Source organism: Rhinatrema bivittatum, chromosome 2 (genome assembly GCF_901001135.1).
Source record: "Rhinatrema bivittatum chromosome 2, aRhiBiv1.1, whole genome shotgun sequence".
NCBI lineage: Eukaryota > Metazoa > Chordata > Amphibia > Gymnophiona > Rhinatrematidae > Rhinatrema > Rhinatrema bivittatum.
The window spans coordinates 359,110,422-359,125,480 of NC_042616.1; the positions used below are offsets into that span (position 1 = coordinate 359,110,422).

The following is a 15,059-nucleotide window of genomic DNA, read 5'->3' on the forward strand; positions in this document are numbered from 1 at the left end:
CATCATACTGAAAGATATTTTCAAATTCTGGTGTCACTTCACAGTAACAGCAGCACAAACAGCTTCCACTGCCAGGCACATTGTGAACTAACACAAAACACCACAAAAAAGACACTCAAAATCTATACTGCAATCCCATCATAACATAACAGTAATAACACCAAGGACTCAAACAACAATAACCCTACCTGTGAATAAGCAAGGGTAAATATTACACTGGTCCTAGAATACCAATACTCCACCTACTGAGGAAACAAAACAAACCCGATTGCTATAGATCCCTATGCTAGCAGAATCTCTCATCATGGTCACACACACAGAGCAGAGACAGACCCTCACCAAATACAGAATACAAAATAAAGGAGCACAAATTAGAAAAAACTGAAATGGAACCCCCAAGAAGCCAGACTCTGTGTATTAACAATGGAAAAACAGAACCACCATTCTTCATAAAACAAATAAAATCAAGAAACATAAAGCAATCAGTTATAATAGTAAACCATACTAATAAAATAATATTTTAAAACTACTGATAATAGAATTTCTATTAATTAAAATCATATACATTTTTTACAATTTCCTAAAACCAATAAAATATTTCAAAACAGCACATATATCAAATAACACACAATAATTAAAACTAATAAGGATTTTAAAAAGCCCCTGCTGTCCATACATGGGAGCTCTTGATTGAGGTTATCCTCTCTCTCTCACACATACTCACATGTCCATTCTCTCTCACACATACACTGTCACATACATACACATTCATGCTCTTATACCCAAATATAACCTCTCGCTCTCACAGACACTGACACACTCAGGCTCTAAGGCACTCTCTCCCCCTCCACCCCCCCCCCCCCCCCCCACAAACTCTTACTCCCCTGGATTTTCTCATACACACTCATGCTCTCACTGGCTCCCTCACATACACACAAACACACACTCCCAGGCAAGCTTCCAATCGTTCTCACACAAACACACACACACACACACACACACACAGGCAAGCTCCCAGTCATTCTCACACTGACCCCCAGGCGGGCTCCCATTCATTTTCACACCACTCCCTCCCCATCCCCCAGGCATGCACACATTCATTCTCACACCCAGACCCCCAGGCAGGCACCAATTTATTCTCACACACACACACACACACACATACAGCACAAACAGGCAGGCATCTATTCTCACACATACAAACCCCAGGAAGACACCCATTCATTCTCATACACAGACACACCCTCAGGCAGGCACCCATGCATTCACACACATACACCGCCAGGCAAACTCCCATTCATACACATGCACACACTAAAGGCAGAGACCCCCCTCTCTTTCTTTTGCCAGCAACCTCAGAGCCTCTCTCATTCCTCTGCTGCCACTGTCACTGTTGCTGTATGGCTATTGCGGAGGTGCTGATTGCTACTATTGGCACTGAAGCCCATTCTGCTGCCTCCTCTGTGCAGGCCTCATGGTACATTGTGAGATCCGCATAGAGAAAGTGCTACTCTTGCACATTCCCAAAGATTACATGTTCCAATCAGTAAAAAATAATTTATTTTTTTTTACATTTGCTGTCTGATCTTAGTTTTCTAATCAGTTGGTCACAGGCTTTTTTTTTTTTTCCACCTTCCCTTTCTTATTTTTTTGCCAATTCCTTTTATAACATATTTCTTTTCTCTCCATCTGTCTTCTTCCCTCAAACACACAGTCAGGTTCTCATTCTCACATGCTTTCTCTCTCTCTCACACACACACATACACAGGCACTCACTCTCACATGCTCTCTCTCATACAATCATGTATACACCGTCTCTCTCTTGCACATGCTGTCTGACTGGCACACAGGCTCTCTCTCACTCCCACATGCTGTCTTGCTCAAGCACAGGCTCTCATTGTCACATGCTCTCTCTCATACAATCATTCATACACACAGTCTCTCACTGGCACATGCTGTCTGACTCTGGCACACAGGCTCTCTCTCACTCCCACATGCTGTCTTGCTCAAGCACAGGCTCTCACTGTCACATGCTGTCTCTCTCACACACACACAGAGGCTCTCACATGCTGTCTCTGCAAACATTCAGGTCCTCACTCCCACACACAGTCTCTCAACTCATCTCATACACGCACACATACACACTGTACAAACCCTCAGTCTCTCTCTCACCTCTGGGCCTCCTCTTCACGGCCGCTGCAGGATGGGCTCTGCAGCGGCCCCGGACTTCTCGAGCCGCGCTGCTCCTCCTCTTTCCTGCCCGCGCGGCTCCGGCAACATTTTTCTTCCGGGGCCGCGCGGGCAGGAAGGAGGAGAAGCTCCTGCATTGGCTGATGCTCCTCCTCTTTCCTGCCCGCGCGGCTCCGGCAACATTTTTTCTTCCGGGGCCGCGCGGGCAGGAAGAAGGAGAAGCTCCTGCATTGGCTGATGATCCTCCTCCTTCCTGCCCGCGCGGCTCCGGCAACATTTTTCTTCCGGGGCCGCGCGGGCAGGAAGAAGGAGAAGCTCCTGCATTGGCTGATGATCCTCCTCCTTCCTGCCCGCGCGGCTCCGGCAACATTTTTCTTCCGGGGCCGCGCGGGCAGGAAGGAGGAGAAGCTCCTGCATTGGCTGATGCACCTCCTCCTTCCTGCCCGCGCGGCTCCGGCAACATTTTTCTTCCGGGGCCGCGCGGGCAGGAAGGAGCTGGAGCACCAGCATGTTTAGACGCGATTGTTTTCTTCCGGCCGTGGTGACTTGAGCTCCACCACGGCCCCGCCGATCTTCTTGCTGTGTGTATTCGGCACACAGCATAGCAGTAGTTCACCGCTCAGCCGCTATTGGGATGACGTCCACCGGCGGCCATTGGCCATCAGCGGCTCGGCGCCCCCTAATGCTCAGCGCCCTAGGCGATCGCCTAGTTCGCCTAGTGCTTCCGCCGGCCCTGCACGGCTGGAGTTATTTATTTATTTATTTGAACAGTTTTATATACCGACAACCATTTGCACATCGTGCCGGTTTACATGTAACTTACTAACCAATGTATATATATAGGCGTTGCCTTTACAAAGAACAGAGAACAAAAGGATGCAGTAACAAAGCGAAGGCTAGATAAAATTAATAGGAGGGATTCAACTGGGAGTAACATAGGTTGGGAGAGGGGAGAGAGTAAAAAACAATAATAATAAACAAGAGAAGGTTATATACAGAGTTCCATGATGCATTCGTACGTATTGCTGGTTCTTGTTTGGGGGAAAGAAAAACGGGAAAGGGGCTAGTGAGGGTAAAAGTTGAAAGTGGGTCAACGAGGGGGAGGGTCAGTAGGCGAGGATGAAGGGGGGTAGGCTTGGAGGAAGAGCCAGGTTTTGAGTTTCTTTTTGAAAATGGGTGTTGAGGTTTCAGTGCGTAGGTCTAGCGGCATGGCGTTCCAGAGGGTGGGGCCGGCGAGAGAGAGGGCTCTATTGGTTGTGGAGATAAGTCTAGTAGATTTTATAGAGGGGGAAACTAGAGTTCCACGTAGGGAGGAACGGGTTGGTCTTGTGGAGGTGCGAGGTAGGAACGGTGGGTTTATCCAGTTGCAATTAGGATTCTTAGTTAGTTAGTTAATTAGTTAACTAACTTAGTTAACTAATTAGATTATTAGTTAACTAATTATAATTAATAGAAATTAGTTAACTAATTAGATTCTTAGTTAGTTAGTTAATTAGTTGGTTAGGATTCTGGCAGCCGTGTTCTGTATCTGTATCTGTAGCATTGCCGTAGAGACAAGATGAGTCTGTGGCCTGAAAGGAAGTGGCGTTTGTGGAACAGCTGGTAGAGGAGGCACCGTGAAAGGCACAGCATGCTCCCGGTTTTTGGAGTGGGATGCATTGTAGATGCCCCGCTTGAAAGTGAAATACTACTGCACGATGGAGCCCTAGATGAATCAGAGTCGAAGGAGAGTTCCACATCTACCTCCGAATCTGGCCTTGGCGCAATGCTTTTTAAGTACATGTTTTGTTTTTTGTGTACTTTTTCGAGGCTGAATGGTAGTTGGTGTTCCTTGTTTGTTAATGCGTTCATGGTGCGCAGATGTGCCTTGTTATTTTGTGACGCCATGATGCTTCAATGCACCATGGTGTTTCGATGCGTCAGGATGTGTAGGCAATGCGCCGTATTGCGTTGCCCTGCGTCGATATGCTACGATGTGAGTCGATGCGCCGATCTGCACCGAATCGCCATGGGTTTTCGACGCTTCATGATGTTTCGATGCGCCGTGCTCCGAGTGTCTACCTTCATGGCTTCGACGCTTGAAAGTAGATTGCATCGAATGTTTCTGTGATGCAATGGAGGTAGCGGGAACAGAGCCCTGATTCCCGGTAGTTGTTTGAGGGGATTTAGGAGGAAGAACCTCGGCCCCTTTGTATGGCGCTAAGCATTTGGCTGACCTTGCCGAATCTTCTGGTTCCGCCGACAGAGGCCTTTTTCCTTGGCTCCTTTGAGACTTCTCCGGTCCCAGAGAAGATTGTATGGAGGGCGCTCTCAGACACACTATCCGATCCGCGCATTGTCTTCTGGCTCTGGGAGACATCCGACCGCAGTCCTGCAAGAGGGCTGGTCATGCTCCAGGCCTAAACAAATATAGCAATAATTATGTCCATCCATGATGGACATAATTTTGCCACATTGGCAGTACTTAAACCCGGAGGGTTTAGCGCCATACTGCCTGAAAAAAATCTTGAGAAAAAAGTTGAAGAAATCGCTGAAAAAAGCGCAAAAACATCCGACGAGGAGAGAGAGGGAACCCCGCGTGCTATCAGCTCGTGGAAAAAAAGAGACTGAGGAGAGAAACGGATTCGCGTAAGAAGATGACCGCGCAGACGCACAGATTTGAAACGTCTGACACTATCTGAGGGAAGCTCTGCCTACTTCAGTCGCGTCGACGCTCCCCGACAGCATGGCTAATTCAGCCCTGCTATCGACGGGAAAAAATTAGTTCCTCTTCTCTGAATTGATAAAGGTCAGGATTTCCAGCATTTACAAAATCCCAATGTTCATGTCATTATTCCTCCTAAAGAGGAGCATGAAGCAGGGTTGCTCTCTCTCTCTCTGCTCTTGTACATATTTGACAGGAAGCCATTGGCAAATGGAATATTTTTTCATCTAGAGATATAGGGAATACAGAGTGGGGACAGTGTATTGTATATCACAGAATTACTCTATTGTGGATAACATTTTGTTTTATGGCCAAAACTACTATTTCTCCCTAACTACTCTGATGATGGTATTATCTGAGTTTAATGAAATGTCTGGCTACAAGATAAATATGGAGAAGGTGTTAAATTTAAATCTTTCTAAGACATCACAGTGGATGGCAGGTTTCCATATAAATGGCTTTGAAAATAGTGTTCCTTATTGCTAAGAAAGAGGAGGACATTGTGCATCTAATTTAAGACTTATTAAAGGAATTCAATGACTCCCACTGGAAGTAGATTCCTGACATTTATTTCACTTCTGTGTCAAGCAGAACAATCTCAGCCTTTAAATTAAGATGACTGTAGAAATTAAATATAGGCACTAAGGATTACCATGCATACTTTCTAACTGCTTAACGCTTGCAGTTAAAATAGATCTTATTGCTGACAAATCCCAGGGCCTAATAACACAGTTCTCAAATTTAAGAGTGAATAATGTACTTTACTTTTTTTGTATGTAAATAGTGAAAGGCAAAATATTTTTATTTTGTAGACAGCAGAGGCATTTCAAGCTTAATCTCTCTCTCTATCAGCTCGATACTGTAAGGTGCGGTTGGAGATTAACTCGCTGTGGGCGCACAATCGGGACGCGTAAGGCGATCCTGCGATAGTCTCCAGTTTCACGCGTCCTCAGCGCTTCTTGAAACCGACCCGTAACCTTTCCCGCACGCAGCATGTAAATGATATGTAAATGAAGGAATTAGCTACTTAATGAACGAATTAGCTATTCCCTCCGATACTGTGACGGCGCTCCGACTATCGCTTTTTTTCCCTGCCGATATGCTGAGCGTTTAACCTGTTAGTTTACCGCCTACCCCTACCCCTGCGCTGGAGGCAGGAGTAAGGGTAAGCGGCAAACTTTCCCCCAGCCCCCGCTCACCTGCCCTGGCCGCGTCCATAAGCAAAAAAAAAAGCGAAAAAAAAAAATCCAATGCGGCCCTCCTCCGGACAGCGGTTCCTCTGCCTCCCAGCTGCCGGCGAAGATAGACGCCCGAAGCAAAAAAAAAAGCGAAAAAAAAAATCCAATGCGGCCCCCACTTCGGCAGCCCCCCTTCGGCGGAGACGGCAGTGTAAAGCGAGACAGACCGCGGCGCGAGAAGAGAGAAGACGCAACTTACTCCAGCCAGCCCTCCTCCGGACAGCGGCTCCTCTGCCTCCCAGCTGCATGCGACGTCACGCCTTGAGGTCAAATTGCACGAGGGGCCTACCCATTCGGGCGTCTATCTTCGCCGGCAGCTGGGAGGCAGAGGAGCCGCTGTCCGGAGGAGGGCTGGCTGGAGTAAGTTGCGTCTTCTCTCCTCCTCTCCTTGCGCCGTCTTCGCCGAAGGTCTGTCTCGCTTTACACTGCCGTCTCCGCCGTAGGGGGGCTGCCGAAGGGGAGCTGCCGAAGTGGGGCCGCATTGGATTTTTTTTTTTCGCTTTTTTTTTTGCTTCGGGCGCCTACCTTCGCCGGCAGCTGGGAGGCAGAGGAGCCGCTGTCCGGAGGAGGGCTGGCTGGAGTAAGTTGCGTCTTCACTCCTCCTCTCCTTGCGCCTTCTCCGCCGAAGGTCCGTCTCGCTTTACACTGCCATCTCCGCCGTAGGGGGGCTGCCGAAGGGGAGCTGCCGAGGTGGGGCCGCACTGGATTTTTTTTTTTTCGCTTTTTTTTTTTTGCTTCGGGAGGAGGGAGAGGACTGGGGCTGCACCGGAGACCGGACGCGGCCAGGGCAGGTGAGCGGGGGCTGGGGGAAAGTTTGCCGAGCATCGGAGAACATAACTGTCCACTTCCTGGTACCTGTCATTTCAAATGTCATTTGAAATGACATTTGAAATGACAGATACCAGCGTGGCCGTGAAGCGTTAGGCCCGCGAACCCAGGATACTGTATAGGCGCTCTATACAGTAAAATGGGTTGCGCGGGCCTAATGCTTGCCTAAGGCTTCGCAGCCGCGGCATGCATTTGCATGCAATTTGAAGAGAGTATCGAGCGGTAGGTGAAGAGAACTGTGCGTGCGGGGACACTGCCGCACTGTTTCTACCGCGGCCTTAGAGTATCGATCTGTATATGTAGTATAAAAGGGTTATTTTGGTTGATCGGCTGTGTTGGTCACACTATCTGTGAAGCCCTCTCTCTCATGCTATCACACACAGAGACAATCAGGCACAGGTGCACACACAGCCATACACAAGCTCACACAAGTGTGCACACAGATTCATGCTAGCTCACAGAAGTACGCACAAGCTCCCAAGAGCACATACAGGCTCACCCAAACATGCACAGACACGCACCCAGGCTCCCCCAAACACATACACAGGCAGAGCCCCACCCCCCACAGGCTGTTATAGACCAGACTACCCGAACAAAGTAAAAAATAATGAGGCATAGCTGAAATGAAAATTTCAATAAGAACACCAGATAAAGCTGTAAAAAAGTGAAACAGCAATGAATAGCTTATGTGAGGCAGGTCCAACGCCATGAATAAAATAATTACTTATGCACATCTCAATTATCTTTTGGAAACAAAGTAGTAGTTTTACTATAGCCTTCAACATGTTAACTTGTAAATAAACATGGGCATTTTCTTCCTTTTTTTTTTTTTTTTAATTTCCTTTGGGTCTACTCTTCATTTACTTATTATAGGATTGTGATGCCTACATGGTACTTTAATAATGATTACCACAGCAGCTCCCCAATTTACATCACTTTATAAACATGGAAACTGATAAGAAAACAGAACTTTCAAAGACTTTAGACTGAAAGAAGCAGTCCAAAAAAGAGGGAAAATAATGATTTTGGTTCAACTCCAAATATTTTACTATTTGTTTAGATAAAGTTGGCACTAGGGTCTCTTCTACAAGCCATGCCAACTATGTGTACCTGTTACACAAAGCATATTGCACTAGGAAAATACCTGGGTACTAGATGTATACATGCCTATAACCAGTGTCATAAGTTATTAATTTACCTGTGGGATGGAACTGTACAAACTCCAAATCCTGACAAGGAAGACCAGCTCTTGTGACCATGGCTGTGCCATCACCTGTGGTGGTATGAGCAGACGTGCAACTGAAATAGGTGCGCCCATATCCTCTAAAGAAGAGAAGAAGCAAAAAAATGCCAAACTTAAAGTCTGTCCATATCTTAATTTTGCAAAAAATACTTAAAATAAGAGAAAAAAACTATATCAATATTTATATCACAAAAAAGCAAACTTGCTTACCTGTGAGAGGTGTTTTCAGAGGACAGCAGGATGTCAGTCCTCACACATGACATCATCAAATAGATATGATTTCAAAGTTTCTAGAAACTTTGAGCATGCCCTACTGGGCATGTGAAGCATGTTATACTACCATGTGTTGTTCTCCAAGGGGAGTTGGGTGGTTTTGTGAGGAATGACATTCTGCTGTCTTCAAAGAAGACTTGTTACAGGTCAGCAACTCTGCTTTTTCCAAGAATAACTGGGATGGCAGTCCTCACACATGGAGAATCCCTAGCTAAAGACTGTCCTGAACAAAAAAGGGAAAACCCAAAACAGCGCAAATAGGCAAACTGTGGTTTTGATAACTCTTAATAGATTTTGAATTTCAGGAGAACTTTGGGATGTCTAAGTGTGGTCATGTTTTAGAGAAGCAGGGGATGAATTCTTTTGAATTTTTATGTCTCAAATATCATCTCATGGAGAATGACAAATTCCCTTATCTCCAACAAAAGCATTTTATAGTTACTTTAACAGATTGGATTTGCAAAAGGGGAAAACATTATTTGAAGGTTTTTGTGAAAAAACTGATAGCATCAGGGGAATGATTTCTAAGTTGTATTCTATGTTTAATGGGGAATTAGGTGTGCTAACACGACACATTAAGGCATGGAAGGAGAATTTGAATGAAAATTTAGAAGAGACTGCTTGGGATTCCTGCTTGTGTTGACTGGAAAGAGTTCTGTTTTGTCCTGGCTAGTTGAGAATGGTTATAAGATGCTATCTCGGTGATACCTAACTTCTGAAAGTCTTCATAAAATATACCTGATGGTGTTAGATAGTTGCTGGCATAATTGTGGTGGAGTCGGTAGTTTTCTTCAAATTTGGTGGGACTGCCCAATAATATTAAAGTTTTGGGATATGGCAGTGGGTAAAAACCCTAAAATATTATTCTTGGGGTTTCCAATTGCTGAAGTCTCTATTGCTTTACAGTCATTGATATCCTAAATCATTCTGGCAGCTTGTTGTGTTGTGGCTGCCTGGTGGAAGAAACCATATATGCCATTGATAGTGTTTACTAGCCAGAGGCTTAAAATGATTTATTGTTTGGGAGGTTGACTGCTATTACAAATGACTCTACTGTTAAGTTTGTTAAGATTTGGAAGCCCTTTAAAACTTGGTTGACCACTCAAGTATACGAACTTGTACTTTTGATTTAAGTGTGATCTACTTTTACCCTCTTTGAGATTGTATTTTTGGAGTCTTATGATGTGGGCCAGGTGAGTGGGTGGGTTAAGGGTTGGGGGTAAGGATGAGATGAAAAGAGAAAAATCTGTTTTGATGTAGCATGCTGCTGCTTGGGGTGATGACTTATTGTAACTTGCTTTGTGCTATGAGCTCTACTTTTTATGATTATTATAATAAAGTAAAATTTTAAAAACATAACATTTTTGATGGCAACAAGCCATTTTTGTATTTTCTGGAGCCAAAATAACAGGGCCTAGGGAGTGGATGGAGTTGGATTCCTCATTTCAAAATGACCCTTCAGGACAAACTGGCCAAAACTACTATCATGTCGGGAATCCCTCTCCAAGCAATAGTGAGATGTGAATGTTTGGAGAGAACTTTATATGACCCTCTGAAAAGTGAAGGTGTTCTGTGCATAAAAATAGTGCGTATATGCTATTTTCTAAATGTCAAAAGTGTATGTGTATTTTCAGTTTTGTGTGTACATTTTATCAAGGATAAAAAAAAGGGGCAGTCTGGGGCATTCATAGTAATTTTGTAAGAGATATATACATAGAAATTACTGAAGCTATTCATATACTTTTACAGAAGCTAATTGACTCTCACAAATGAAATTGAACTGTTGTCTTCAGGTTTTGGATGGGAGATCTGGGTGAACTGCTAGAGGTGAACTGGAGAAGTAGGTGAACGGATGATGTGCACTGGTGCTATCAGCAAACTGGTAATTCCAAGTGTAAACCAGCTTTGCCTCTGCTACTATCTTTTATTTTTCCGCTTTTGGGATTCTCCCCCCTGCTTTTTACTACTCCCTTTTTGGCATAAATTGCCCCTTGAGCATGTGCAAAGGGTCTTTCTGTTTCCTAGTGAATTGACCAAGAGGCACTGGAGAGGAGTGAGATTTTGAGAGGAGTTTGAAGTGAAGAGGAATTTTTTTATTAGGACCCTGTGATCCAGTGCCTGACAGAGACCCCTGTTCTTGAAAGGGCTGGGTTTTTGGTTTAAACCTTTATGCTCAGTTAATAGCAAAGGGTTAAGATCTGTGGGGATAAGTTTAGGGAAAACATTTTGGAGATATCTATTTTTGACCAAAGGGATTTTTCCAAACTACCTTTGTTTGGATGCTGGTTGTTTAGAATTACCCAACCCTCCAGAGGGAAAGTATTTTGGCAGCGAACACTGGTTCAGTTGGAAAAAAAAAAAAAAGGAAAAGGAACAAAGGTTGCATCATAAATAAAGAAACCACAGCTCTTGTCATGATTTTCATTTTGCTATTCATGATTTTTGCTATCTTATCTTGGATCAGTCATTTTAAGTTGAACATCACACTTGGACTCCATGCTTCATTTACTGGTGCCTTTGTCCTTTGAAAAGATCAGTCTTGTGAGTAAATACTGACCAGTACAAAAGAATGGGGTGAGAATAAATGCTTTTTACCACTACAGCACCAGGGTCACAGGAGGTTGAACCCCAGCATTCCCAGAAGCTACTGTGAGGCATGTTTAAGTGAAAGAGAAATGCGGGAACGTAATGAAGAGCCCTGTGTGACCCCTTTATTTTATACACCCCCACAAAGGGGGTGCTACACAAGTATGTACACAAATGGTTTATGCACGTATTTTATAAAATGTTTAATTCTGGGTGTTTATTCGCACAATATCATGATTACTGTATGCATGAAATACATGCATGAGGGGGCGCACTAACAACATCAACTAGTATGGCTGCCTAATTAATGAGCTCCCCTCTTTTTATATCCTTCACTTTTCAGTGATAATTCTGTGACTTTTGAGCATTTTCTGTACTATAATATTGTTTAAGCCTTTGTGATGGCAACTAAGAGGAAAACGACTGACCTAAAACAATTTTCATTCAGCAAAAACGCCACGACTCTACTCAAGGAGGACGGTGAATCAGTGTTGCAGGACGCTGATGGAGCAGGTGGAAAAGACTGAGGACCCATGCCTTGTCTCTCAATAACTGTAAGCCCTATCTACTTACCCTCCAGAGACGAGCTTCATGGCTGGTTTCTCGAATTGAAGGCAGATATGAAACAGCATAAAACTGACCTCTTTGCTTCCAAATTGGAGGGGGGGGGGGGGGGCAACACCGCTCCGGGACACATTGCATACACTACGGCTGTCAGCAATCAAAATGGCGCCGACGGCTCTTTCCCTTACTAGGACACTCGGGAACGCCAATAGCGGCAGTAGCCCATGTGACATAGTAAGGGCGAGGGCCCGTCGACGCCATTTTCTGAACTGGCAACCAGCGCACCTTCGCCCTTACTATCTGAGCGAGATGACCGCTCCCATTGCTCCACCTCGAGGGCCCGGCGCCAATACTTCCATGCCGGAACGAACGCCCGTTCCACCGACTACCATTTTTGAAAGGTATCGTCGGGCCTGCAAGGGGGGGGGGGCATGGGGGCAGTTCCGAGATTCTGCAACTCTTGTGGGTTAGTCTATTTCGCCGGCCTGGGGGGGGGGGGGGGAGGCTTATATAAGCACAACGTTTCTGTGGGGATTTCTTTGGGGTGCAAAGGGGGAGGGCACACACAAACACATACACAAAATGTGCACCATCTCCGAAAGGTTACAAAACAGCACTCACCAGGTGGGGAGTCACTGAGGTGACAGTGAGGGGAGGGAGAATGAGGAGGGAGGTAACTGTCAGGGGAGGAAGAATGAGGGGCGAGGTGAGTGTGAGGGGACAGAGTTGGAGTAGGGACAGGGGAGGGAGTGACCAAGGGGGAAGAGGATGAGTGACTGAGCTAAATGAGCAAGGGGGAAGGGGCAGGGAGGGCAAATAATCTGACTCAGCCACTGCAACGCGTGGCAGGGATCCGCTAGTGTTCAATAAAACATGAGGATTTTCCTTAGAAAGATCTAGAAATTGTATTCCGATTGGTGCTGTCAGGATGACATCACTCATGTTTGCAATTAAGATGAACTACTTTGTCTTCAGAGAAATATAAGTGCCAAGTCAATAACAATGAAAAAGTGAAAAAGCCAGTCTGGATATGGTAGATCAGTAACAAACACGTTTAGATGATAAATGAAATGTGAATTGATAGAATATAGTGAGGCTTGAATATAACAACTACCAGTTAACCCAAAATGAAATGACTTAAGTGACAAAATGTACAACCCTACTCAATCATTCCCATGTCCTGCTCATCTCCATTCCACATATTCCCATATCTCTCTTTACATACAAGTCCATCCTCCTGGTCTCCTTTTGATTTTCACAGATGTTTCCGCCCAACCTCCTGACACAAAAATTATAAGTCACAACAAAAAAAAAAAAAGTCAAAAAAAGTGCATCAAAATAATTATATAAGAAGAAACCTTTAAAAGGTTTTTCTGCTATCAATCCATTGTGTGATTATGTGATATTTATTAGGCTCTCCAGGCAATGTTTTTTCTTATACAAGAATTATAAGTACAGTGAGCTTTTGTACTACTTCTGGTAAAGCAGGAGATAAACCAGCCAAAAGGATGATCGAGAACAATAAAGAAAAACTGAATGAAGCATTAACACACTGAACCACTTAGCATCTCATTAAAACATTTGCTCAAACCTCTTTACCCAGTAGCCAGGACTGTATTCTTTGCTCTAAACCGGTGTATGGATCCATCTTCCATGCAGAGTGCAATCACACCACAACACACCTCATTTTCCATCAGGAGATCCAAGGCAAAATATTCTACAAAATAGCTGGTATCGTATCTTAGAGACTTGAAAAGAGAAAGAATTAACCATCAATAATTAATTGCAATAATAAGAAATATGATTGCTTGAACCATACTACTCTATTGTTAGTACTGGCTACTAGATATTATATACAATAAGACAATTCACAAGCCTTACTTTAATGGTTATATGAATTCAAAATTTCATGATTTTATATCATTTAAGTTTATTCTACAACATATTACAGTCAGAATTCAATCAATTAAAGATAAGATAGAAGTAGCACTAGCAGTTTGATCATGACTCACAATCAACACACTGATGCTGAGGTGAACACAAATTTAATATTAAGTTACAAAATTGGAAAAATAAAACCTACAGATGAATTAGCTTGCTTCTTTAAGCACATTATTAAACTAAAAATTTGTATTAATGGAGCTAAATTTGTAGAAAAAGAAGATTGAAAAGATTCTAGAATGTTACTTTTTCCCTTAGTTTGTTTCAACTTCCTGTTAATGTAATTGGCATAATCATATAATCGACCCAGACAGATGGAAAATGACAAAATAAATCACAAAAAAAATTGTATTTCAACATAGTATTTGTTATCGTGCCCATATAATTTGCACAAAAGTTAATATTAAGCAGATACTAATTTAGAAGTGCTTGACTTTCAGTGATAATGAAGATAATGAAGATAAAGAAAACAGTTTGTACTAAAGCTGGGCATACGATACAGCAGAGTTGCTTACCTTTATCAGGTGTTCTCTGAGGACATCTCACAAGTGGGGTGACATCATCTGATGGAACTAAGTCTGGAATTTTTATGTCAAAGTTTCTAGAACTTTAACAGTGCCTCTCTGAGCATGCCCAGCATGCCAAAATTCTATGTTGGGGTACTATCAGTCTTGAATGTAAGTATATACAACTGAAGCCAACTCCAAAGGGAGGTAGGCAGGTTTCGTGAGGACGGACAACCTGCCATCCTCAGAGTACACCTGTTACAGGTAAACAACTCTGCTTTCTCTGAGGACAAACAGGATGGCAGACCTCACATATGGGGGGCCTATCCCAAACAAAAAAAAGGAAAAAGAACACGTGCCAATGGGCACATTATTTTTTGTTGACAACAAGCCTTTCTTCCATTTTATCTTATTTATGAGGGGAAGCCTGGAATAAAACAACAGGCCCTAGGAGCAAGTAAAGTTGGGTTCTACACCTAAAACAAATTCTGCAAGGCAGATTGGCCATCCTATTGTCGCATAGGCCATCCTTGTTCAAACAGTAGTAAGATGTGAATGTATAGCGAGAACTCCAATTTGTAGCATTGTACATCTCCTTCATGGAGACCGATCGCAAGTGAGCCACCAACACTTCCATGGCTCCAATACTGTGAGCCTTGGCATTGGCCACCAGATTCAGGCCTGTCTGGTCATAACAGAAAGAGATGCAATCTGCTAGCTAACTGGATAAAGTTTGTTTGACAACGGCTATCCCTAGTTTGTTGGAGTCTAAAGAAACAAAAAGCTGGGCGGACTTTATATGGGTTTTAGTCCACTCCAGGGAGAAAGCCAAGGTTCTCTTGCAGTCCAAATTATGCAGTGCTTTTTCACCTTGGTGGACATGTGGTCTAGGAAAAGATTTTGGAAGAATGCCTGACTGGTTAAAATGGAATTCCAATACCATTTAGGCAAGAATGTAGGATGGGTGCGTAGAACCTCCAAATCAT

General features: G+C 43.9%; 1 protein-coding gene across 1 annotated transcript in view; it reads right to left on the reverse strand.

Moving 5' to 3' along the window:
• SDHA (succinate dehydrogenase complex flavoprotein subunit A) overlaps positions 1 to 15,059 on the reverse strand; it is a 207,134-nt gene that overhangs the window by 131,280 nt on the left and 60,795 nt on the right. Inside the window, exons 6-7 of the mRNA XM_029589934.1 lie at positions 13,226 to 13,374; positions 8,159 to 8,283 (exon numbers count right to left, since the gene is read on the reverse strand). Coding sequence (XP_029445794.1) covers positions 8,159 to 8,283; positions 13,226 to 13,374 — 274 coding nt within the window. The remainder of the gene's footprint in view (positions 1 to 8,158; positions 8,284 to 13,225; positions 13,375 to 15,059) is intronic.